The 23375-nt window shown below is 47.4% G+C and overlaps 1 protein-coding gene across 6 annotated transcripts in view; it reads left to right on the top strand.

Annotated features, from left to right (window-relative positions):
- The window catches only part of NMNAT2 (nicotinamide nucleotide adenylyltransferase 2), a 181070-nt gene that overhangs the window by 117894 nt on the left and 39801 nt on the right, over positions 1–23375 (top strand). The window contains exon 1 of one of the 6 annotated variants that reach the window (XM_014566286.2): positions 16585–16632. The exons of the other annotated variants lie outside the window; for them this stretch is intronic. Coding sequence (XP_014421772.1) covers positions 16620–16632 — 13 coding nt within the window. The 5' untranslated portion in view covers positions 16585–16619. Of the gene's footprint in view, positions 1–16584; positions 16633–23375 lie in introns of those variants that run through there. 6 annotated transcript variants of the gene reach the window in all.

Here is a 23375-nt window from a genome sequence, read left to right on the forward strand (position 1 = left end):
ATGTGTCTTGTCACTTGTTCCCTTGCCCTGGACAACATGAAGTGATTGCTGCGGGATCTGCCCTCGTCTCAGCTCTCACCACTAGGCCCCGTCTCAAGTCCCAGTTTGGTCACCCGCCCTGAAGCTGCCGACATTGGAGCCTTTTGCCCACTTTCTGGCGACCCCCCATCAGGCCCCCAAGCTCTCAGTTCTCAGCTTACCTTTGTCCTGCTTTGGCACATGGCTTTCTGTCAGAGCTACTCCCCATCTTACAGGAAGCAAAGATGACGGGAGGGGCAGGGGAGGGTGTGCAGGGAAGGTGGCATCTCAGGCCCTCTCTCTTCCTAAATCTGTTCATCTGCGTGAACAGGGCCTCCCTGGCTGGTGCTAGAATCTCTGTCTCCTTCCAGAGTTGCTGAGCACAGTGGGGCCAAGTTCTTTCCATTCTCAGATTCCCAAACGTTTCCAGATTTGCGGATGGATGTGAATAGTTTTGAGATGTTTGTGTGAGACACTCGAGGGAGAGATGTCAAGCAGATAATTCAGTTTTGGAGATTAGAGCTCAGAGGAGAGGCCTGCAAGGTGATAGAAATTTGGGAGCTGTCAGGGGGAGGGTATAGCTCAGTGGTAGAGTGTGTGCTTAGCATGCACAAGGCCCAGGGTTCAATCCCCAGCACTTCCACTAAAAAATAAAATAAAGTAAAAAATTAATTTAAAAATACACAAAGAAACCTAATTACCTACCTCCCCTCCAAAAAAAGAAATTTGGGAGATGTCAGCAGACAGATGGTATTTGAAACCGTGAGAATGGACAATAGATAGTTTTAAGTGTTCAAATGGGGCTTTGACGTCACTGTGTGGTTCTGAAATTTTGGGTAAAAAGAGCTGAGTCTCCAGATGGCTGCTCCAGGGGCACTGGGGCCCCAGGGGATGGACCAGCGATGCGCTGCCGGCTGCTGCTGCTCCCTCTGCAGACTCGTAGTCTGGTGACTTGCGGGAGCTCCCGGCTGGGGGCAGTTTGTGAGGAGTCAGGTAGGGGGAGGGGGAGGTCTGCCCAGCTGGATGGGTGGGGGGAGGGGGAGCTTTCTAGATGAGAAGGAGCCACATAGTCCTAAGTGGTTGCAATGCTTCGTGAGCCTCAAGGCTGCAGGTGCAGCACAGAATAGGGAAGAAGCGGAGGTCCAGGCCCGCCACACTCCGAGCCTGGGACCGCACACCTGGACGTGTCCTTCTCCCGGGGTTCTCTCAGGCAGATGATTCTGTGATCCCTCACATGTGTGTCCCGCATAAACCCAGATAGTGGGGTCTCAGAGGGGTGTCACATTCAGAAATACCAGCTCAACGTTTACTTATAATTTAAAAGGAATTCCATCTTTATGGTCAGGGATGTGAAAGGCACTCAAATGTGTGGTCCCAGCAACACTAATTGAAATCTTTCTTTTCCTACTTGTACAGTTTACACACTAAAGCTGCTGTCACAGCGACATTCTCAAACCTCTCCCCTAAATAAACTGTATTCTACCTGAGCCTCTGAGCCTTCCTCTCCTCCCGCCCCTCCCCTCTCTCTTTCTCTGAGCCCTTCATTTTATATATGATTTGGCCTCTCTCCTAGGAGGAAAGAATGCATCCTCTTCCAAAGTGGAGAAAGGTGTGTGGAATTAGGTTGGCATGAAAGATTCTCTCTGGTGGGTTGGAGGGGTAGACATTTTGGTTTCGTCACATCACAACTTACAGCTTACAGGTCAGATTGCGCTTCCATGCTCTCATTTGGAATTCCCAACTACCCTGCAGGTTAGTCGCTCTTATTAATCCAATTTCATAGAGCAGGAAACTAAGGCTCAGATAGGAGGTGATTTGCCCAAAGCCACGCAGCTTTAGAAAAGTCAGAGAGGGGACGGGATCTGCTTGCCAGCATGGAGGTGGCTGAGATGTGGGGGCACCAATGTGAGAAGTTGGGGGAGACGGTTGCTCTCTCTCCCCTCCTCTCCTGTTTCATCTCTGCTCACCAGTCTCCCCTCATTCCCTTTCAGCAGCAGAAGGATGGGAGGGAATTCCACTGCCTGGTCAGGAAATTAGGTGAGAAACAAAACACTGGGGTCTGCCTGGCTCCTCTCTGTTTCTTTACCTGTAATAAAATGAAGAGGTTAGAACTGATGACTTTCAACCGAATTCTGTGAATGCTGGTGTAACCCACACAAAGCACGGCTGCCTGGTGGCCCAGTCCTGGCGTGGCGATGCACTCAGAGGAACAGCTGTCCTGTCGGGTGGACAAAAAGCCATTCACAAGGAAATCTCAGTCTCTGCTAAAGTCTCTCAAAGGACATGCAAAGTGGTTTCTGCTCAAAATAGAGCAACACTTTAAAAAAGAAAAAGCCTGTCTCATCATATACATTTCAAATACAGTGACCTCTCGAGTACCGTCACCTCGCTCCACACCCCTAACAACTCTCCCTGAACCTGGAATGTTTGCGTCATTCTTTTCTTCTCATCTCCCTCTCAGGATCTATTTACTTCTCTTCCACCAGTGTCTCAGGGAGTTACTTTCCAGAGGAAATCAATCTACTCTGTCTGGTTTCTCTCAGTTCCCCCTCTTTCCTTTACTCCAGTTCAGCAGAGAAGACAGTGTTCTCCCAGGGTCGCCCTCTATAGGCAGAGAAGAGGACAGGCTGGTCATAGAAATGGGTAAATGAGCTTCCTGTCACACTGGGTAAGTCCAGGAAAACGGGAACGAGAGGATGGGAGCTCTCTCACATCGCAGACACTCAAAGACAGAGCAGATTGTGGAAAAGTCTCTTCTGAGGCCTTCCTAGGTTTCACTCCATCCCCAACCCTCCCAGCTGAGAAGTTCCTCAGTTGCTGACTTTGGTCAGAGGGGAGAGGAATACCTGCTGGTCTACCCGCCAAGGACATCCCTGGATACTCATAGAACGATGGAGAAAGAGAGAGAGAGAAAGGAGGGAGGAAGGGAGGGAGGTATTAGAGAGAGAGTGAGAGGGAGGAAGGAAAAAAAGGTTAGAAGGAAAGAAGGGCCCTGTCACCGCGCCAGGTAGAAGCAGCAGGCAGCCCTGGTCTTGCTGAGCGGAGGCACTGCCGAGCGGGTGGGCTCGCCCTGAAATTCTCTGGAGGAGTTCTTGGGGCTCCTCCTGCCCACAGGAGAGCTGGCTCAACCTTGGGGAAATCAGGGTGGTCCTCGGATTTGCATGTATCATCTCATTTAAACTTTATGACCACTCGGGCACGTCAGGCCTTGCGCTGAAATCATCTGTGGGTATGTCTTTCTCCCCACACTGGCGTACAAACTACCCCAGGACGGGACTTTGATGTCCTAGATCCTTGTATCCTGGCACTCAGCATAGCGCACTGGCTCATAGTAGGTGCTCAGTGTTGGTGGAAGGGAAGAAAGCAAAGCAGATTTTTTTTTTTAACGAATCAACTAAAATCCAGAGCCACCAACCTGTTTCGGGGGGAGTTAAGACCAGAGCTAATCGATCTTGACCTCTACCTCGGGGTGGTGTCCACTGTGGCAGGCCTGGGTCGCATCATGTCGCGGTGGGCGCATACTTGTGTCCCCAGTGTACGGGCCTCTGAGTCCAGACTTGGTGTGGCTCCTGACTCTGCCCCTTGCAAGCAAGTCCTGAACTTCTCATCTGTAAACTGTGCTTACTGTTAGCAGCCCCAGTAGAGCTGAGGTGATGATTAAATAAACAGTAACAACAAAAAGTGACTGTAAACATCCTTAGCACTTCTTGCCCCAGGCACCCAGACCCCAGGCCACAGAGCTCCGTGTCTGCTCCTGCATCTGCCTTTAGGAAGTCGGGCGAAGGTGGAGGTCAGCAGTTCGGGCTTGTTTGGCGTGTGTATCTCCAAGGTCTCTGCAGGTGGAGCCCGTGGCCTCTGGCTCACCCGAGGCAGGAAGGACTTCGGACTTTTCCCAGGGAGAGGACGGTTGCGCAGTGATCTGCTGCCCTCTCCTCCCCTTCCCCTCCCTTCCCTGTTCAAGAGACACCAACCCTCAGAGTTTCCTCCCCCTCTTTGGGGGAATTCCTTTCTCAGGGAGGGCAAGATGACCTTGCTCTAGTTTCGAAATTCCAAAACCAATGGGGAATAAAGCTTCCAGAGCTGACCTGGCTTCTAAACACAGACCTCAGCTCGATTCCTCCTTTCCTGCGGCCCATCGCCTCTGCATCCCCTTTCTCCTCTCAAGCAAGAAGCCAGCTCCAAAGGCCAGCCCAAGTCTTCATCTGCCCTGGGCTTTTCTCTGACAGGCTGGGCTAGCGTCTGCAAACAGACCAGACAGCTTCCGGATGGGGGCCCCAAAGGCCCAACAAAGCTGAAGCGGAGCTCTCAGGATCCAGGGCTGCGGTCCCGGGGCCTGCTGGGCAGGTGGGGCAGAGACCGGGTTAGCCCGGGCCCAGGGCCCAGGGCGAGAGGCTCAGTTTCCCACTCTGTCAGTGGAACTCAGCACTCTCGTAGCACACGCACTTACCTCTGTCCTTAAAATAGTGACTGCCAAGCCTGCAGCCTGGTGCCCGGCACCCACCCACCACTCAGAAATCTAGCCGTTATTGTAACTTCCAGCACTGCGTGGTGTCTGTTTACGCATCTCTCTCCCACACCGGGTGCCCTGTTCGTACCCCTTGGGTTTGGCACAGTGTCCAGCTCACAGTTGATACTAATTTAAAAACACATAACTTTGGGCCCTAGTCAGAACTCTTTGAATAGCTCTGGGCATTAACCTGGGTCTAGGCCCTTCCCTTGACCAGTGACAAAATTCCTAGAGTTACTGGACTTGGGGTGGGGGTTCAAGAATCCTTTTCCAACCCAGGGGGTTATCTTTGGCAGTCTCAGGGCAAAAAAATGTGGGGAAACTGGGTCAATTCTAACAGAGCTGTCTTGCTCCCAGGAACTGTCTCAGGTGACTTGATTGCAGTGCGGAGGGCCGGGGATTAGCAAGGACTCAGAAAACCGGGGGTCGGGTTAAGGGCGGCTTTGGGGACGTGGGGCTGAGCTTTGTGAGGTGCAGCTGCGCTACTGTGTGCAGTCAAAGGGCTGACCGGCAGCCCTGTGGCCCCATGGCCCTGTGGCTGCCACTTTGGAGGTATGGCCTGAGGGCCCCAGTCTAGCGAGATCTACCCCAACCTTGACGCAAATTCCTGAAATGCCATCTTTAGTTTAGAGTCACTTTTCTGGGGGGAGACTCTGCTCTTGTTAAAATGCACACGTTAGACATGGCTCAGGTAACATTTATAAAATAGATACCTGTCTAGTGGCTAGCAGTGTCAGAAGACTGAGTGGCAGCCAGCTGAGGGCATGAGGGAGGCCCTGCGGTCTGGAACATGGGGCAAACCAGGGACATGAATGAGATTCCAAAATGCAGAACCAGGGCCCAGCAGGAGGAGTCGGTGCTGCAGGGAAAAACCTGTTTCCACAAGTGGGAGGAAGGGGAGGCGGATTGGGGGCTATTTCCAACAGATTCTGCCTAGTGTGCAACGTCCCTGTGGGGACAGCGCTCCTGTTCACTCACTCACTGTTTGTTGAGTATCAGTAATATACTTAAGATGCTCTGCAAAGGGCGAGGAGGGGTGGGTGGGTAAGGGAGCAAGCTGGGTGAGATCCAGTCCTGCCCTCCAGAGCACTCCTGGACAGTCCATCGGGGACCCACGGCCACCAGCTCGAAGGCCCAGGATGCCTAGTGGGCTGGCCTGCCCTGGGCCTGGAGCGGGTGTTACGGAGGCCTGGGGAGAAACCTGGGGCTGTCATTTGGCTAAGCATGTGGTCGTTACAGACATGAAAGAGATAATGGATCAGGAAGAATGTGTTTGGTGTGAGTCGGCTCCCTTTTCACGCTGGGGAGCCTGCATTGCAGGAGATGGGCCAGCCCCCTCCTCTCTGCGCCCCATCCCACAGAGTGGCCGCTGATCTCAGAGAGGAGTCCGGGAGACAGACCCCGGGTGACACAGACACTCGGCCCTGCCACCCGCTCCCTCCTCGTTGTTCACATGGCTCTCTGTGACCTGTGTCAGAATGAATTCCAGATTTCAGCGGGGAGAGTCCCTGGGAACCGAGCATGTGGTGTCAGAGGGGACTCTGCCTGTGATGTCACCGCTTTTCCCAGGGCAAGCTGCCTCACTGCCTCCGGCACCCGGTCTGTAGATGGTGTAGGGTGGGCGGAAATGAGCCCAAGAAGAGAAACACAGGCTGACCCCTCCCCGAGAGCTGGGGTTTTTTTTTTTTTTTTTTTTTTTCAGTAGTCTTTAAGGAGGGAAAAAACCCTCCATGAGTCAAAGATTAAAGACTTTGGTTACTTTGAATTTGGTGGCTTGCTCAGTTCGTGGGCCACTCAATGTTTTAAAAGCAGTTTGGACGCAATGTCTTTAATTTGCATGGAGTTAGATGCGCACACACACGATACGTGTCCTCGGTGGGTGTTACCCTCTGAAGGAAAGCTGCACTAGTCATACACACGCCGCCAAACACGCACGACGCTCGTCTGCATTTACCGACGTGGAAGTACTGTAGCAGTGGGGAACTCGGTGCTTGTTATTTTGTTAAAACAGTTGAAATATAAATGGACCCTCTGAAAAGCATGTGCAGAAAGCCTTTTATTTCTGTCTGCCCCGAGTGATTTCAGAACCAGGTACAGATGGTCATCACAGTATGATGAATGTGCTCTTCCATTTTTTTTTTTTTTTATCGTAAGCAACGTCTTTTTGTTGGGGTAGGACGATGTTCTAGATAATAAGAAAAAAAATTGGGTGGAATATTAAGTTGGAGTGTTCACTTAAACTTTTGACATAATTATGTAGCTCTTAAAATCTGTATGAGGTGACATTAGGAATTTTGGTTTTTGGCTTGTTTGTTGGTTTGTTTGCCAACAAGTTACTACATTCCTATGTGAAAAAAAGCACCTTCAGATTGGAAATTCTAGTTTTTGGGTGCTGGTACCTTTATACACACCTTGTGCTGTGGTTCAGCTCAGAGCTGTACACTTGATGAGCGCCTGTAGCATATTATGGAATATGAGTTGATAAAGAGGGGCCGTACATCCAGAGTTGTGGAAAGAATGAATGAACTTCGCCGCTGAGGGCCTGGGGAGGTGGCATGGTGACATGGACTTTGAAGGGCTGGCAGGTGTCAGCAGCTGGGGAAGGACGTCTGAGGCAGAAGGAGCACATGGTTGAAGGCACCAGTGGGTGTGTTCATGAATCCATGTCACTGGAGGGCGCGGGGCACGCTTGAGGGCTGCGGCAGGAGCTGCAGGAGGGGGGCTGCAGGGTTCAGATTTCAAAGGCCAGATGCGCACTAGTTGGGAGTTAGGGCCTCACTCTACAGGCAAATAGTTGTGAAAGGTTTGAAGGCATATTAGAGGGGGAATGGGTGACTCTGGAGACAGGCACAAGGGTCCACTGGATCACCCTGAAGGCTGCTTCTGACTCTCAGCCAACTGCTTTCTTCATCCTTATAAACACAAGACCCAGAGCTGTAGCTTAGCAAAGCCACCCTGTTCCCAACAGCCACACCCAGCAGGGCCCTGGAGAGAAAACCCAGCCGCAGCCGGCGCCAAACCTAGCTTTCTGTTTCAAGGCATTTCTTCCAGCCTTCCCCTTCAGAGCTGGCATTGGTAATAATTAGTGATTAATTATATGTGCATTGTTGGATTTTAAGAGGTATATTTCTCAAAAGGAAATGCTTGAAAATGGAAATATCTGAGTACCTGGTGAGAGTGCCAGAAATATAGTAAATATATTCTGAACATTAGATTCCTCCCCCCCCCCAACCAAATGCCCAGTTATCCACGCCGAGGGAAAGAAAGTACTGCGGGTCGACCCAAATACCCAGCAGCGAGGTACCGCCCCTTGTCGGTGCTAATCATGCAAATTGCTCTTTATTGCTCCGGACGAGCTGTGATTGCCAGCATGCTGGAGTCTCTGTGGTTGTCCTACTTTTAAGCACAGTACTTCATAACCTTACAAGAAGTGAGTTTTTGTTCTCTTCTGTTCTATCATATGCTCATAAATTTCTAAACCTGTCATGGTTAAAATGAACAGAAGACTGATGTGTGGGGGGAGGGGGCCTGGCAGCAGAGAGGGAGAAATTAGCGAGATGGTACGTTTAATGCCAGTTCCGCCAATGAAAACCGTGGGATTGGACTTCATAGGAAAGGGCCCCGGTTGGAGAAATACTGGCACGTATCCTGAATGATGAGAAGTGAAGGAGGCAACGGTGGCTAATACAGAAGCACGGTTGTTACTGAGTGTTATTTCACGTGTGTGTTTAACACGTCCATGCATAGTCTTATTCAGTGACTCAGTTCACTTGATCCTCACAGCAACCTGTGAAAGAGATACCAGCATAACCTCCATTTTACAGATAAAGAAACTGAGACAAGAAGGTATTGGAAAGTGGTAAAGCCAGGCTTTAAACCCAGATAGACCACGAGATCCTTGGAAAATCCGATTTTGCCGGCCCAGACTTGGAAGCCATTTGTCAAATGTTCAGCTTTCCTTTACCTGGAAAAGGAGGGGCTTAAGAAACTGTCACTACAATGTCTTTTTTGTTAGGAAATACACATTTACGTATTTAGGAGCAAAGGGACAGCTTAGTATCAAATAGTTTAAAAAGTAATAATAACATGAATATACGGAAAGCAAAAAGGATAAAGCAAATGTGGTAAGACGTTAGCCAATGCGGGGAACCTAGGTAAATGGTATATAGAGTTCTTTGTACTATTCCTGCAATTGTTCTTAAGTCTGAAATTATTTACAAATTAAAAAAAAATTACCCCCCAACAATAACAAAAACCTGTGACTAACGTGCCTGGAAAAAATGATTCTCTGACTGTTTTTTATTTCATAATATGCTTATAAATTTCTGAATTTGCTTGGTTTAACTGGGCAGAATACCAGGATGATGGTGATGATGATGGTGTGTGTGTGTGTGGCCAGAAGTCTGAGATGTATCACACAACCATCTTACTCTGGTCTGGGCAGCAGTCCACTTAGGAGCCACAAGACAAAAGAAGAGTCGTAACTACATTACACTGACTCTTAATCACCTGATTATAAAGCAGCCCCTCCTGCCCTCCAACCTGAGAGGTGGGAAGCAGGTCCTTGCAGGGAGCTTGACTAGGGACCAGCCTCTTGGTCCACACCTGCCAAGACAGTGCAAAGAGATCCATGCCATTTGAACTTTCAAAAGAAGAACTCCTTACCAGTGGAGTGCCAAGAAACCAGTGCAATTCATTTAGCCTGATTGTTACATAATATTATTTTCAGTCTAGAAAACAGGCTGCTGGAAAATCCTTCCACTGCTGCTTGTCTGAATTACTCCCTCACAGCTTTTCATAAAGAAGCAATTAACTAATTAGGGCTTGCAAGGAGAAAGGGTCTCTGTCCCTTGATCTTTAGCCAAGAATTCCCTCAATCACTCAGTCTGCTTGTCCTAAAATCCTGTGCTCCTTAACTACCGTGCACAGAAATCATTTGTTCTGTCAGCTCGGGGCGGGGTGGCGGGGGTTGAAGCTGAGATGCAGGACTCCCTAGAGGGACTCAGTTTGTAAGGATGGAGCGAGCTGATGGAGAGGAAGCAGGCAGGTGAGCCGAAGCTTGTCCCAGACCCTAGTCCATCCTTCACTCTAGCGGAGGGGCAGGGCATGTGTACAGCCTGCCCTTGGGGGAGCACGGGTCCTAGGCCTAATGTGGACGGCTTGGAAATCCCTTTGTCATGCAGGCATTTGGTCATAATGGTATTTGACTTGGCCACTTTTTCCAACAGTCCCTTGTGCTAAAAGAGGCGGAAAGGCAGTCTCTGAAATCCCAAACCTCACCCCCCTTTTTCTTCCCCCTCTTGGGGCTGTAAATTCTTCCACCTGTGTTAGCATTGTTAGTTTCCACTTTACCAAGACCAAGGCCTTGTTTTAGTTATTTAGAATAGGCTTTCTCAGCCTTAGTACTACTGACATGTTGGACCAGATCATGCTTTGTTGTAGGAGGCTGTCCTGTGCTTTGCAGGGTTTTAGCAGCAGCCCTGGCCTCTGCCAGCTAAAAGCCGGTAGCATCTTCCTTCCAGTTGTGACAACCACAGTTCACCTCCAGGCATTGCCAGATGTCCCCTGGGAGCAAAATCAACCCCAGTTTTGAATGACTAATCTAGAAACTTCCTTAAGAATGGGGGGTTGTCTTTCTTGGGGGAGGTGTAGCTTAGTGGTAGAGTGTGTGCTTAGCATGTGTGAGGTCCTGGGTTCAATCCCCAGTACCTCCATATAAACAAACAAACCAACCGAACTACCCCCTCCAGCAAACAAACAAACAAACAAACAATGAACGGAGTCTTTCTGGCCTTCTTGGGAAACTACTGGGGACAGGAGAGGAACCAGAGCCAGCTGGAGGCATTTGATTCAAGGCTGGGCTAACGGAGGGAAGAGCAGTAGATGTGCTTTGATATCTGAGGCACTGTGGGAGTTGAGGCTTGCTGTATTTTTCCACGTGCTGGTTCTAAAGCGTTAGGACTGTGTCACATTCCTCACTGGCTGTTGACACAAGGATCAGGGCAGGATTGGGAAGCTGACCCAGAGATACCAAGCTCCAGATTGCCAGGCCAGGGGCTTGGAATAATCAAAAATACAGCATCTCAAGAATGTTTGGGAGGGTCCATCTGAGCCTCGCCTAGGCTGACTAGAGATTTACCTAATCCTGGCAGTCTCCTTCCTTCCTAATTAGAACTGCCTTCTCTGCGGAAGGTCGTGAAATGCATCTTTTACATTCCAAGGACAGAGCTATGGACCGCCCAGGGTAAATTTCCATGGTTCTTTGGGTGTCCGCCCTGTATTTTCAGGAAAGTGCTGAGAAAGTGCATCCAGGAAAAATATTTGCTATGCTTAAAATTAGGATTAAAAATTAAATAAAGAAAGACTGGTCTTGTAGGGGGCACTGTAACTTCAGCTAAAAAAAGGAAGGAAAACCAGAGAGAGAAGTATGCTTCAGCACATGCAGACATACTTAACAGCCTAAGACTATGGGACCATACTTACGAATCTTGTACAATTTTCATAACTCCTGGGGTCTCCTTTTGACTCTTGGGTTTGGGGGAGCCATTCTGCTACCCGTTTCCTAAACTAACAATATAATTTCAGATTGTTGAATAAACTGCTATGTGCTAGGGGAAGAATTTGACCAGATCATCACAAAATAACCTGCATAATTAATCAGCTATAACAAAATTTAGTTTTCCTATAATATTACTCTCCACTTAATGGAGATCTTTTTACTGTCAAAAATAGCCTGGTTACCAAACACCTTGTAAGATGTACGTTAACATATCTCTGTCAGAAGTGAATGACAGGGCCTGGTGACTAGCAGCTTCATGACTATTTCTCACCTGGACTCCCATGATTGTCACTTAATTGGTCTCGCTGCCTCCACACTTGCTCCTGCACAATTCATTTTCCACCCAACAGACAATTTTGAGCCTCCAGAAGTGTAACTCAGATCATTCTCCTGCCTACAGCCCTCCGAGCACTGAGAATAAAATCGCAACCTTTTTTCCTGCTCATAAGGCCCTTCCTCGCAGGTCTTCCTCAAACCTCTCTGACTTCAGCATCAGCCTGGCTCTTGTACCTCGGGGACTTTGTACCAGCTGCTCCCTGTGATCTGCCACACGTTCCCTCCTGATCTTTGTGCAGCTGATGCCTTATCATTAACTTCTCTGCCCCCGTGTCACTTCCACGGAGAAGCCAACCCGCACCACAGCCTCTGTTTCATTTTCCCTTCCCTCAGTGTCATTATCGGAAGTATTTTACACTGGTATAGTTTTATTCAAAAGTCACCATACTATACATATTGTTCTGTGACTTGATTTTTTTTCGCCACCTAGCAATGTGTTTTAGAGATCTTCCATGTCAGACTGGATAGGCCTACTTCATTATTTTTAAAGGCTGCATAACATTCCTTTAGATGGATGTGCCATAATTTGTCTAACAGCTTTCTTATTGATTTTTTTTTTTGAGATATAGTCAGTTTACAATGTTGTGCCAATTTCTGGTGTACAGCACAATGCCCCAGCCATACATGAACATACATATATTCATTTTCATATTCTTTTTCACCATGAGATACTAATATTGAATGTATTTCTCTATGCTATACAGTATAAACTTGTTTATCTATTCTATATATACCTGTCAGTATCTACAAATCTCAAACTCCCAGTCTATCCCTTCCCATCCCCCTCTCCCCTATCAACCACAAGTTTGTATTCTATGTCTGTGAGTCTGTTTCTGTTTTATATATAAGTTCATTTGTCTTTTTTTTTTTTTTTTTTTTTAGAATCCACATATGAGTGATATCATATGGTATTTTTCTTTCTCTTTCTGGCTTGCTTCACTTAGAATGACATTCTCCAGGAACATCCATGTTGCTGCAAATGGTGTTATTTTATCATTTTTATGGCTGAGTGGTATTCCATTGTATAAATATACCACATCTTCTTTATCCAGTCATCTATTGATGGACATTTAGGCTGTTTCCATGTCTTGGCTATTGTAAATAGTGCTGCTATGAACATTGGGGTGCAGGTGTCTTTTTGAAGTAGGGTTCCTTTTGGATATATGCCAGGAGTGGGATTCCTGGGTCATATGGTAAATCTATTCCTAGTCTTTTGAGGAATCTCCACACTGTTTTCCACAGTGGCTGCACCAAACTGCATTCCCACCAGCAGTGTAGGAGGGTTCCCTTTTCTCCACAGCCTCTCCAGCATTTGTCATTTGTGGACTTTTGAATGGTGGCCATTCTGACTGGGTGGGGTATTGATTTCTGATCTTTTATTATTACAAATAATGCTGAAGTGAAGCATCCTGTAGAACACATCTGTGTGCACATGCATAAGCTTCTTCTGCATTGCAGGTTCCTGGAAGTGAAATTTGGAGCCAATGTTACGCCCGTTTGTCATTCTGGTGGGTGCTGTTGGGCATATTGCTTTCCTAAGAGGTTTCAGCAATTTATACTCCCACCAACAGTGTGTTGAATGCAACCTTCCCTTCCTCCTCACTGACACTAATTAGTATCATTTTAAAAAAAAAATTTGCCTTAAGGAACGGTATCTTATTTCACATCCTAATCCTAAAGGCCATTGTAAGATTGTTTCCTGCTGGTGTCCTGTGGAGTCGTGCATTCAGGTCGGTTCAGGGAGAGGCAGCAAAAACCTCTGTGGTCTCTGAGAGTTTCACAAAGGCCAGTGAACCCTTTCTGAACAGTCTCATCCATCGCACCCGAGACCTCCTCTGTCCCCGCTGCCGGCAGAGCGCAGTCGATGCCTGGAGAGCAGTGGGCCAGCCAAACGTCTGAATGCAGCTCTCTCTCCCATCCATCATCCAGACACACCCTGGCGACTCAGCGAAGGCTCATGGAGCGGAACTCTGCCCAGTGCAGCACGCCCGCCACCCCCACCCTCGGTCTTGGCCCCGCTGACATTACTCAGAGCTCTCTGTCTGGTTTCACTTAAGGATGAGTGGTGACCAGGGTCTGGAAATGGCCAGACACTCGGTCTCCAGAGGTGGCTTCTCAAGCAGAGAGGGGCACATCTTCTCTCCTAGGGAAGGGCAAGACAGGACAGGCAGCGAGCACAGCGAAAAGCATCTCACTGGGGACCCCGACAAGCATGGCAGGTCAAAAGCAAGACTTCTTAGACTTAATACCCCCACATGGGCAAGCTGCATACTTTTTAAAAAGGGTTTTTGAATTTTTCTTCTCCTAGCTTCACTTTGTTTATAAAGAAAAAAAAATCTCAGTTTTCAGCCTTCCTCGGTAGGGCAAACCCCAGCTCTTCCCTGCTCTGAGACCCTTCCTTGTGAGTCTCCTTTACCCTTCGCACAAAACACTCACATTTCTGCCCCTTCTGGTGACCGAATGTGTGGAGGTTTTTCTCCACAACAAGCAACAATTCTCTGCCTTACCAACCTGGTGCGCTATAATTTATCTCACTTCTGACACTACCTGTCCGGAGATGGTAGCTTGGGCTCCGTCCCACAAGCCTGTCCCATTCCCCCACCCCAACTCCGCCACACACACACACTCAGACACCAGGAGAAAGCCAGTCCTTTCACCTGTGCTTCTGACCAAACTCTACAGACGGGAGGTTCTAAAAACTCCTTCCTTATTATTTATAACTAAGATGATTGATTTCTTGAATATGTGTAGGCACATTTGACTGTCCTTTGTGATTGGATTACTGCATTCTGTTGATTCTTCTTTTGCAGTTGGCTTTATTCCTTTGATAACTATGTGAGTTTAAAAAGCTAAAGCTCTAATCTGTTCTTAGAAACAATTATCAGTACATATATGTAAACTAAAAAAATTGTGCAGTGTACTGTATATATGTATTTACATGCAATATAATGTGTAATTGCAGTAGAACTACAATAATTCTACCTGATAAAACTGAAAAAGGGGAAAAAAAACTTCCTCCTTAGATTAGATTAATTTGCTAGGGCAGCTCACAGAACTCAGGGGGGAAAGCTTTACTTATGTTTACCAATTTATCCAAGGATATGATAAAGGATACAGATGAACAGACAGGCAGATGAGGAGAAGCGTAGGGTAATGTCTGGGAGGGTCCTGAGCAGAGGAGCTTCTGTGCCTGTGGAGCTGGTGTTTATCACCCTCCCAGTGTTGTGTTTCCAGCCTGGAGGCTCTCTGAACCTCCTTCTATTGGGATTTTTATGGAGGCTTCATCATATAGGCATGATCAATTATTAACTCCATTTCCAGCCCCTTAACCCCCTCTGGAGGATGTGGGGGCAGGGGCCGGGGGGCGGGTAGTGGTGGTGCTGAAAATTCCAAGCTTGGAATCATGGCCTGGTCTTTTTGGTGATCGGCCAGCATCCAGGAGCCACCCAGGAGCCCACCCAGAGGTGCCTCATTAGAACAAAAGATGTTCCCTGGGCTCTGATCACTTAGGAATTTGCAAGGGTGTTTTGAGCTCTGAGTCAGGGATGGGGTCAAAGATAAATATTAGAACAAGAGATGTGCTCAGTTTTCTTATCACTTAGGAAATTATAAAAGTTTTAGAAGCTCTGTGCCAGGAGCTGGGGGCAGAGACCAATATGTATATTTTCTATCATTCCACAAACTTTCCTCCCCAAAGGAATTGTTAGGCCTCCTTAAGAAAGAAAAGTATGGCCAGTGTTTCCTGAGCGCTTTGCGTCTACCAGCTCACAATGCCGTGAGCTGAAGAATTTTATTGTCTTCAGCTTAGGGATGATTTGGTAGCCAGAGCAGTTGAGTAACTAACCCAAGATCACCCAGCTGGCCGTGGCCTGAGCAGGGTTTAAACCCAGGTTCTAGGACGGGGGCAGGATTTGAACCAGGAGCCTGTTGTGCTCTGTTGCCTCCTAGGTGAGCTCGGTGTCTTAACCTGAGGAATTACGAAGGCTTTATTTTGGGATGTTTATAAGTTATTGTACATTTCTTGACTTAATAGGTTTCTTTTACGAGAAAAATGCCAAAATCACAGTGGAATTACTTTAAAATCGTGTCCTTTCTGGCCTCGAAAGAGTCCAGCACATATACATTTTTTGTGAGCTGCTTTCTTCTGCCCGCTTCTGGGGGAGCTGACGCTTGTTCTTTGGCTCACATGATGCAGAAGAACAAGACTGCGAGGTTCCGTGGTCCACGGGCTCCCTGGGCACCCTGGGCGAGGCAGGGTAAGGGCACAACTGTGCTGGCTTACTTCTGCTGCTGTAACCCATTATCACAAACTTCCGGGCTTAAAGAAACTCAAAGTTATGACCTTATGGCCTGGAGATCTTAAAATCAAGGTGTGTTCTGCCTGGAAGCTCTGAGCCTTTTCCAGCTTCCAGAGGCCCTCTGCTTTCCTGGTCCTACAGTTCTTCCCATCTTCAAAACTCTCTACGCTTTCTGCTTCTGTTGTCACATCTCCTCTGAGTCTGACCCTCTTGCATCCCCTCTGTGATTTCGCCAGACCCACCTGGATAATCCAAGATAATCTCCCCATCTCAAGATCTTTCAGTCACATCTGCAAAGTCCCTTCAGCCACGTTACAGTAACATATTTTCAGGTTCCAGGGATTGGGACACGGGCATCTCTGCAGGGCTGTTATTCAGCACATCACACCAACCATCTCAGTGTGCTGGGGACCGAAAGGTCTTCCAGATCATGGAATTTCAGTGCTAAAACTAAGAGAGTTTTGGGCAAAACTGGGCAGCCGGTTGCCCTTAGCTAAGGGGCCATTGTCTCCCCTGTTTAGAGGTATTTCTGCTGACTCTTGGGGAAGCAGAGAGGGAAGATGAACACAAGAAAACTGTAAAGGAAACAGTGTTTTTCCAATAATGTCCTTTAGGAGAAAAGCAGCCTTTAACCTTTAAGAAGTCCTACCCTGCGTGACAGCCTCAGCAGGACCACGTCCTTCCTGAAAGAAACCTTCTCTGCCTCGTGTTCTCCACTTGTTTTACTTGATAAAAGCAAAGCCAATAAACTCTACTTCAAAGCCTGAATTATTGCTAAATCAGAAGCCTGTATAGTGAACTTACATTTAGAAAGGTTAATGGTTAATAAAGTCTGGAGTAACAGACTTGTAGTTAAAAATAGAGCATGATCTGTTGCAAATGACAGAGACTCGTCAGCTTAATGCGAAGCCATGGTGAGTTTTCTGCGTCACATGTCCCCTGCCTGTCTTTATTCCTCTCCCCCTCACCTTCCTCTCTGCCCCCAGCCCCAAACCACCCACCCACCCAGTTATATTTAGTATTACAGTCTGTGGGTTTCTAAAATAACTCTCTCATGTGTTTATGTGTCTCACTGAAGGGAGAACCAGTTCATGCCATATTTTTATGTATATATTTAGCTCTCTATTTCTGAGGAAATAAATAGAAAAAAAAATCTTTTTCGATAACGGATGCATTCCAAGAAGCTTATAGCCTGGTTGGAAAAGGCTGAGGGATGGAGATCTGGGGGACCTTTTCAAGTGGAAAGGATTGGAATGGGGGCCAGAAGTCTGGGGGTGGTGCACAGCAGCTGGGGCATGTGAGAGTTTCACCTGACACGGTCTGTCCCAAGTGCCAGCTGAGGAAGTGAGGGTCATAAATCATTTCCCAGCTGTGACAACAAAGGGACTCACATTCTCCCCAGCCAGAGGGAGCGGAGCAAGTAAGACCAGCAGTAATGGGAGGGGTGGGGCCACTCTGCTTCTCCCTGACAGCCAGCTCAGGGCTGCAAAAGCCAGAAATGGATAGAAGTCCAGGAACCAGAGGAAAGCCAGGCATGCGGGGGGTTCTGGGAAGCTCCTGTTACTCCCCCTGATGAGCTGGAATAGCCTGAGGTGCACGCAGTGGGGGTGGGGGCAGATGGTGGGAGCTGACGGACGGTCCCCAGAGCTGGGCTCTGTGTCCAGGGGAGCTTCTCAAGGACTGCAGGGCTGCTCTGCTCATGAGTCTGTTCAAGGACCTCTGCTTGATCCCCATGTGTATCCCAGCTCAGATCACCTCTGCTGATCAGCCACTGGCCCCAGAGACTGGACAGAAGGTTGCACCAGACCTGGAGACCCTATCATCCCCTCAGGAAGTGTAGGTTCCATCACATGCCTTCCTGAGTCAGAGAGGCAGGACTAAAATGCTGTCTTTCACTGTGAAGGAAAAATTGTGCTCTCGTGACCTCAAGGGGCTTCCTATTTCATCGCTTCTCCTAGAGTTGCAGGTAAAGACTATGAAGGAGGGGACAGGCTACCGTGCTGGTGAACCCACACCCTCTCCCTGAGTTGTGCTGGCGCGTGATGGCAGGCGTTTGTACATGGCTGGCCAGGGGCAGGGCTGCTTCAAGGAAGAGCAAAGCTAATTGCTCCTCGAGGGGAGTAAGTTCATCATTAGCCTGCACTAATGAGACAGGGCTCTCAGACTGCTCAGCTCATGGCGTCCAAGGGGTGGCGCGGTGGGCTCCTGCGGCCTCACCCCGGATCAGCATCAGAGACAGCACCCCCCCTTCATCCCCATTTCAGACTCCAGTAGGAATCTCACTTGACAACTGTCTTACAGTTGGGACTGGACAGCTCAGAGGCAGGACCCGGTGTGAATGGCTGTTCCTCCCACCCGGGGGATGCGATCGTCCGGCTCCCTGCTCCCCAGACAGATCGGCGCTGGAGGATTTGGGACTAAAGGAAGATCCAGAGGGTGCTCAGGCTGTGTGGGGGAGGGCGAGACATCCTTAGTGACAGTGGACGCAAGTGACGTTGTTGGTTTTCAAACAAAGAAAGCCAAGCCACAGAGCCTTCAGTCGGGCCTGGAGACGCCACTCCTGATTCAGTTCATCTGCTCACGTCACCTTGTCCCCCCTGGAATGAGTGTCTTCCTTCTGTTTCAAAACATAGGCATTACTGTTTCATGTGTGGCAAGGCCAGCAGGTCAGGAGACGGTTGCACTGAGAAGACGCTTATACTCACAGGTCCCAGGAAGGGAGGACATGCCATCCTGCAGGGGTGGGGGCCACGCGGGGAGGCAGCAGGGTCAGTTAGGGAGGCTGGGAGGGGGAGAACCGTGAGCAGGAGCCTTTACAGTGGCTTCTGCGGGAAGGGACGGGGAGGCGGGATAAGCAGCCTTAGGATGGACTAGTGTGAATGCTTCCAGCGGGCTCTGTGACTTGGCAGCTGTCTCGAGGTGTCTGGGGTGATCGGAGCAGGGGACCAGTGGCCCTGAGTGTAAGAGCAAGGCGGGGGAGGTGGTGGGAGGTGTGGGCTCTGGACCCGCTGGATTGCATTGAAAGGGTGTGTTCTTGAGTGAGTTGTTCTCTGTCTCTAGGGTAAGTTGTTTACTAGCTCCAGGAACTGGCTAACCCTTGGAGGGTGGCCCTTCCAGGGTCCGCAAGGCCCCGGGTGTTAAAGCATCAGGAAATAGAAAATAAAAAGACACAGTGAATATGCCTTCCTCTTCCCTGTGGTCAGGACACAGCTCGAGTCTCACCTGCTCTAGGAAAGCTTCCCAGGCCACCTCACTCCGCTGGGATGGCTCCCTCCCCTGAAGTCCTGTCACACTTCTGTTCACTCCGGTATTGGTCTCTGCTGTTCATTTAGGTGCTAGTATCCAGGCAGAGGACGCCGTGTCCCTGTATTGAAAAGCTAAGCTTCCAGGAGATAGGGATTATATCTTTTACTTCTCTATGTCCCCTGCCATCACCTGGCGCAGAGCCTTGAACATAATAAACGCTCATTAATTTTTTTTAAGGAATGCCTGAGGTTCAATTTACTAGGCCACAAGAATGATTCCTTTAAAATACATATATATTTTTTTAACCCCTAAGCAGGAATAACCCTGCCTGGAGGGACTCAGAGCTTGGTTCCTTCTTTTATTAACAGTGCTTTCTAAGACTTAGAGCGTTTGCAAATCCAGGCTGCCTTTGTGAAATTCGCAAACAAGGAAACTTCAGGCAGCTTCAGCTGTGAATACAACTCAGAAGGGGTCATTTCTAATTGCAGCTGAAGAGGCAAAATTGAGTTAGTATCGATGTCCTGACCGCAGTGTTTCCTCCATTAACCTCCTGGAAAAGGAGGGCAGATTACACACCAGCTGGGTTCACTGAGCAGCCAGGAGGCAGACAAAACATGCCTGCCTCTGACTTATTATTAATGGACAAATCATCTGGGCTGTGTCCATCCTTCGCTGATGGGTCCAGCGTAGCCTGTCAGGAAGGGAGATTTACCTGGTTCCAGGTGGCCTGGAATGAGTTGTGACACTAGTGGATCCTTGGTACCCAGGGCAGGGCATGACCATGCCCCTGGCAGCCTTGGGCTCCTCCTCTGTGAGAACAGGAGAAAGGAATGTAGGCCAAACGGAGGGTGGGTCAGACCTGAGTGCAAAATGTCAGAGTGATTTGGCTCTGTCCCTGGGACAGAGCTGATGGACAAAAATAGACCACATCTTGGGAAGCTTGGCATGAAATTAAATTCCAGGGCCCTAGCTACAGCTCTGCCAGTGGGCTACCTGCCAGTGTCCAGAAATGCCCTTGTCATGCAAAGTGGAGGTAGTGGTGGAATGGACGAGGGAGGAGAGCTGTTTTGTGGGTACCCTATCATTGCAGTGGGCGCCCCACCTGCCTGTAGTCCCTTGCTGTTCAAAATACACTCTATAGACCAGCATTCCTGGTCTCATTTGGGAGCTTATTAGAAATGCTGAATCTTAGGCAGGGCCGGGAGTAGGGTGAGGCCAAGAGGGATGGCCCCCTCTAGTGCAAAATTTAAGTGGGTGCCCCGAAACTCAGTAATCATGATAAATAATATTTTTAAAAAATCAAAATTAATGCAAAAATCCATGATGAACAAAATATTGCAATTTCAAATGAAGACAGGATCTGACCTTGACCAACCCTGCCCCTGCCCCTCACCTCACCCTAATCCTGATCTCAGGCCCCACCCAGCCTCTTGGAATCACCATCTACATGCTAACAAGATCCCCAGAGAAGTCACATGCACATAAGTTTGGAGAAACACTGCTTTTAACAACACTTCCCAGGCCATAACAACCCCAAATCATGGAACCCAGATAGCAACAAAACTGGAAAGGGATGAGCTGAGCTAAATTTCCAGAAGCATCTCACCCCATGAGTTTGCTTTCCATTTGCCTGGATTTGCACACTGCTACCTTAAAATTGTATGGTGTTTCATGGTTTACCATGAACTCTTTAAAAAACCCTTTATTTTGAAAATTATAGATTCGTAGGAGGTTGCAAAGATAGTGCAGAGAGAGATCCCATCTGCCCTTCACCCAGTTTCCAAAAAAACTTACATTTTATTTAAGTACAGTAGAATAGCAAAATGAGGAGACTGACATTGCTGTGAAGTGCACGTGTAATTGTACATGATTTCATCACCTGTGTAGATTCATGTACCCAATGCAATTAAGATACAGAACTAGTCCATCACCACAAATATCTCCCTGGAGCTACAGCTTTATGGTCACGCCCACCTCCCTTTCCGGTACCCTCATCCCTAACCTTTAGCAACCACTAATCTGTATAATTGCAGATGTTACATAATGTTACATAAATGGAATCATACAGTACGCAGCCTTTTGAGACTGGCTTTTTTTCACGCAACAGGATGAATTGGTGATCCATCTCAGACGTTGCATTTATCATTTTTCCTTTTTGTTTGCTCCGAATCAGTTCGTTCCTTTTTGTTGCTCAGTAGTATTCCACGGTATGGATGTACCACAGTCTGTCTAACCATTTACTTAGGATAAGACGTTTTATTTGTTTACTGTATTTGGTTGTTACAAATGAAGCTGATATGAGTGATCACTTACAAGTTTCTGTGAGGACACGTTTTCATTTCTTTGGGATAAACACCCAGGAGTGCAATTGTGAGGCCATATGGTAAGTGTGTGTGTGTAGTTCTTTAAGAAACTGCCGAACTACTTTTCCAAGTAGTTTGCCATGTTACATTTCCACCAGCAATGAATGAGAAACCGAATTTCTCTACATCCTTTCCAGCATTTGGCGTTGACATTCTTTTCTCTTTTAGCCATTCTGTTGGTGATCAGGGGTTATCTCCCCATGGTCTTAACTTACATTTCCTAATGCTTAATGGTGCTGAATGTCGTTTCATGTGCTTATTTGCCATCCATGTGTCCTCTTTGGTGAAATGTCTCTTCATGTCTTTTGCCCACTTTCTAACTGGTTTCTTGGTTTTTTTACTGTTGAGTATTGAGGATCTTTTCTGTGTACTAAATATGAGTCCTAAGATACGTGGGTTGAAGATATTTTTCTCCCAATCTATAACTTTTTTCATCCTCTTAACAAGGTCTTTTATAGAATTTTGTGAAAGTTCAGTTCATTGGGCTTTTTTCTTTCATGCATCCTGTTTTGGTGTCATATCTAAGAGTCATCACCAAGCCCTGGGCCCGAAGATTTTCTCCTGTATTTTCATCTAAATGTTCTATAGTTTTACATTTTACATGATTGAAATCTGTGATCCATTTTGACTTAACTTTTGCATTAGGGTATGAGATTTAGGTCAAGTTGCTTTTGTTTTTATTTTGTTTCTGGTGCATGGCTGTCCAGTCGCTCCAGCACCATTTATTGAAAAGACTAGCTTTCCTCTATTGAACAGTTTTTGCACCTTTGTCAAAATTCAGTTGGCCATCCTTTCGTGGGGCTATTTCTAGACTCTCTATTCTGTTTCACTGAGCTCTGTGTCTGTCTCCCTGCCAGTACCTCAAACTCTTGATTACTATAGCTAGATAAAGCTCGAAATTTGGAAAGATCAATTTTCCCACTTTATTCTTTTTTTAAAAAAGGTTTTAATTATTTTAGCTCCTTTACCTTTCTATATAAAATTTAGAATTATTTTGTCTTCATTTGCAAAAAAAAAATCTTACTGGGATTTTGATAGGAAGTACATTCAATTTACATATCAATTTGGGGAGAATTAGTATCTCTGCTATGGTGGGTGAGTCTTTTAATTCATAAATGTTGTGGGACACAGAGGGGCGGCCAATCAGTGAGTCAGTGACACGCAGGTTGGTAAAAGAATTTACAAGAGATGAAGTATGGGAATAGAAAGGAGTTTATTAGTTTACGCTGCCATAGACAACAGCAGGCCACACAGATGAGCGGTGCCCATGTGCGCACTGAGGGCCAGTTGTTCGGATCTTTTATAAGGTAGGGTCACAAGGTGCCTGATCAGCTTGTGCACAAGTCTCTGATTGGTTGTAGGTGAGGTAAGAGGTTTAGGGGGTCCGTGAAGGGTGGTGGGGTTTATGACTCTGATAAGGTGGGCTGAGACAAGCCAGCCTGAGCAACTGTGAGATTAAGCATTGCCTAGGACTAATAGTTTGTTAGGGGAACACACCTGGTAAAGAATGTACTTTATCTGTTGGGGGATCACAGGCAGACATCTGAGAGCCTAGGAATGGGGGGCGGTGGACTCTGAAGGATGTCAGGTGGCCCAACAATAAACACAATATGTCTCAACATTTATTTAGATCTTCTTTGATTTCTTTCATCAGCATTTTGTAGTTTTTAGCACACACGTTCTATATATATTTTTATATTTATCCCTAAGTATTTCATTTTTTGAATGGTTATGTCATCTTATATTTTAAATTTCAATTTCCATGTGAAATACAGTTAATCTTCTTATATTGATCTTATATCTTATGATCTTACTGAACTCACTTACTAGTTTTTGGAGTATTTCCTTGTAGATTTCTTGGGATTCCTAAGTAGACTTTCATGCAAATAGAGACAGACTTTTTTTTTTCCTTTTTTTATCTCTACGTCTTTTATTTCTTTTTCTTGCTTTATTGAACTAGCTAGCACTTCCAGTCCCATGCTGAGTGGCAGTGGTGAGAGTGCACGTCCTGGCCTTATTCCTGATCTTGGGGAGAAAGCGTTCAGTCT

Source organism: Camelus ferus, chromosome 21 (genome assembly GCF_009834535.1).
Source record: "Camelus ferus isolate YT-003-E chromosome 21, BCGSAC_Cfer_1.0, whole genome shotgun sequence".
NCBI lineage: Eukaryota > Metazoa > Chordata > Mammalia > Artiodactyla > Camelidae > Camelus > Camelus ferus.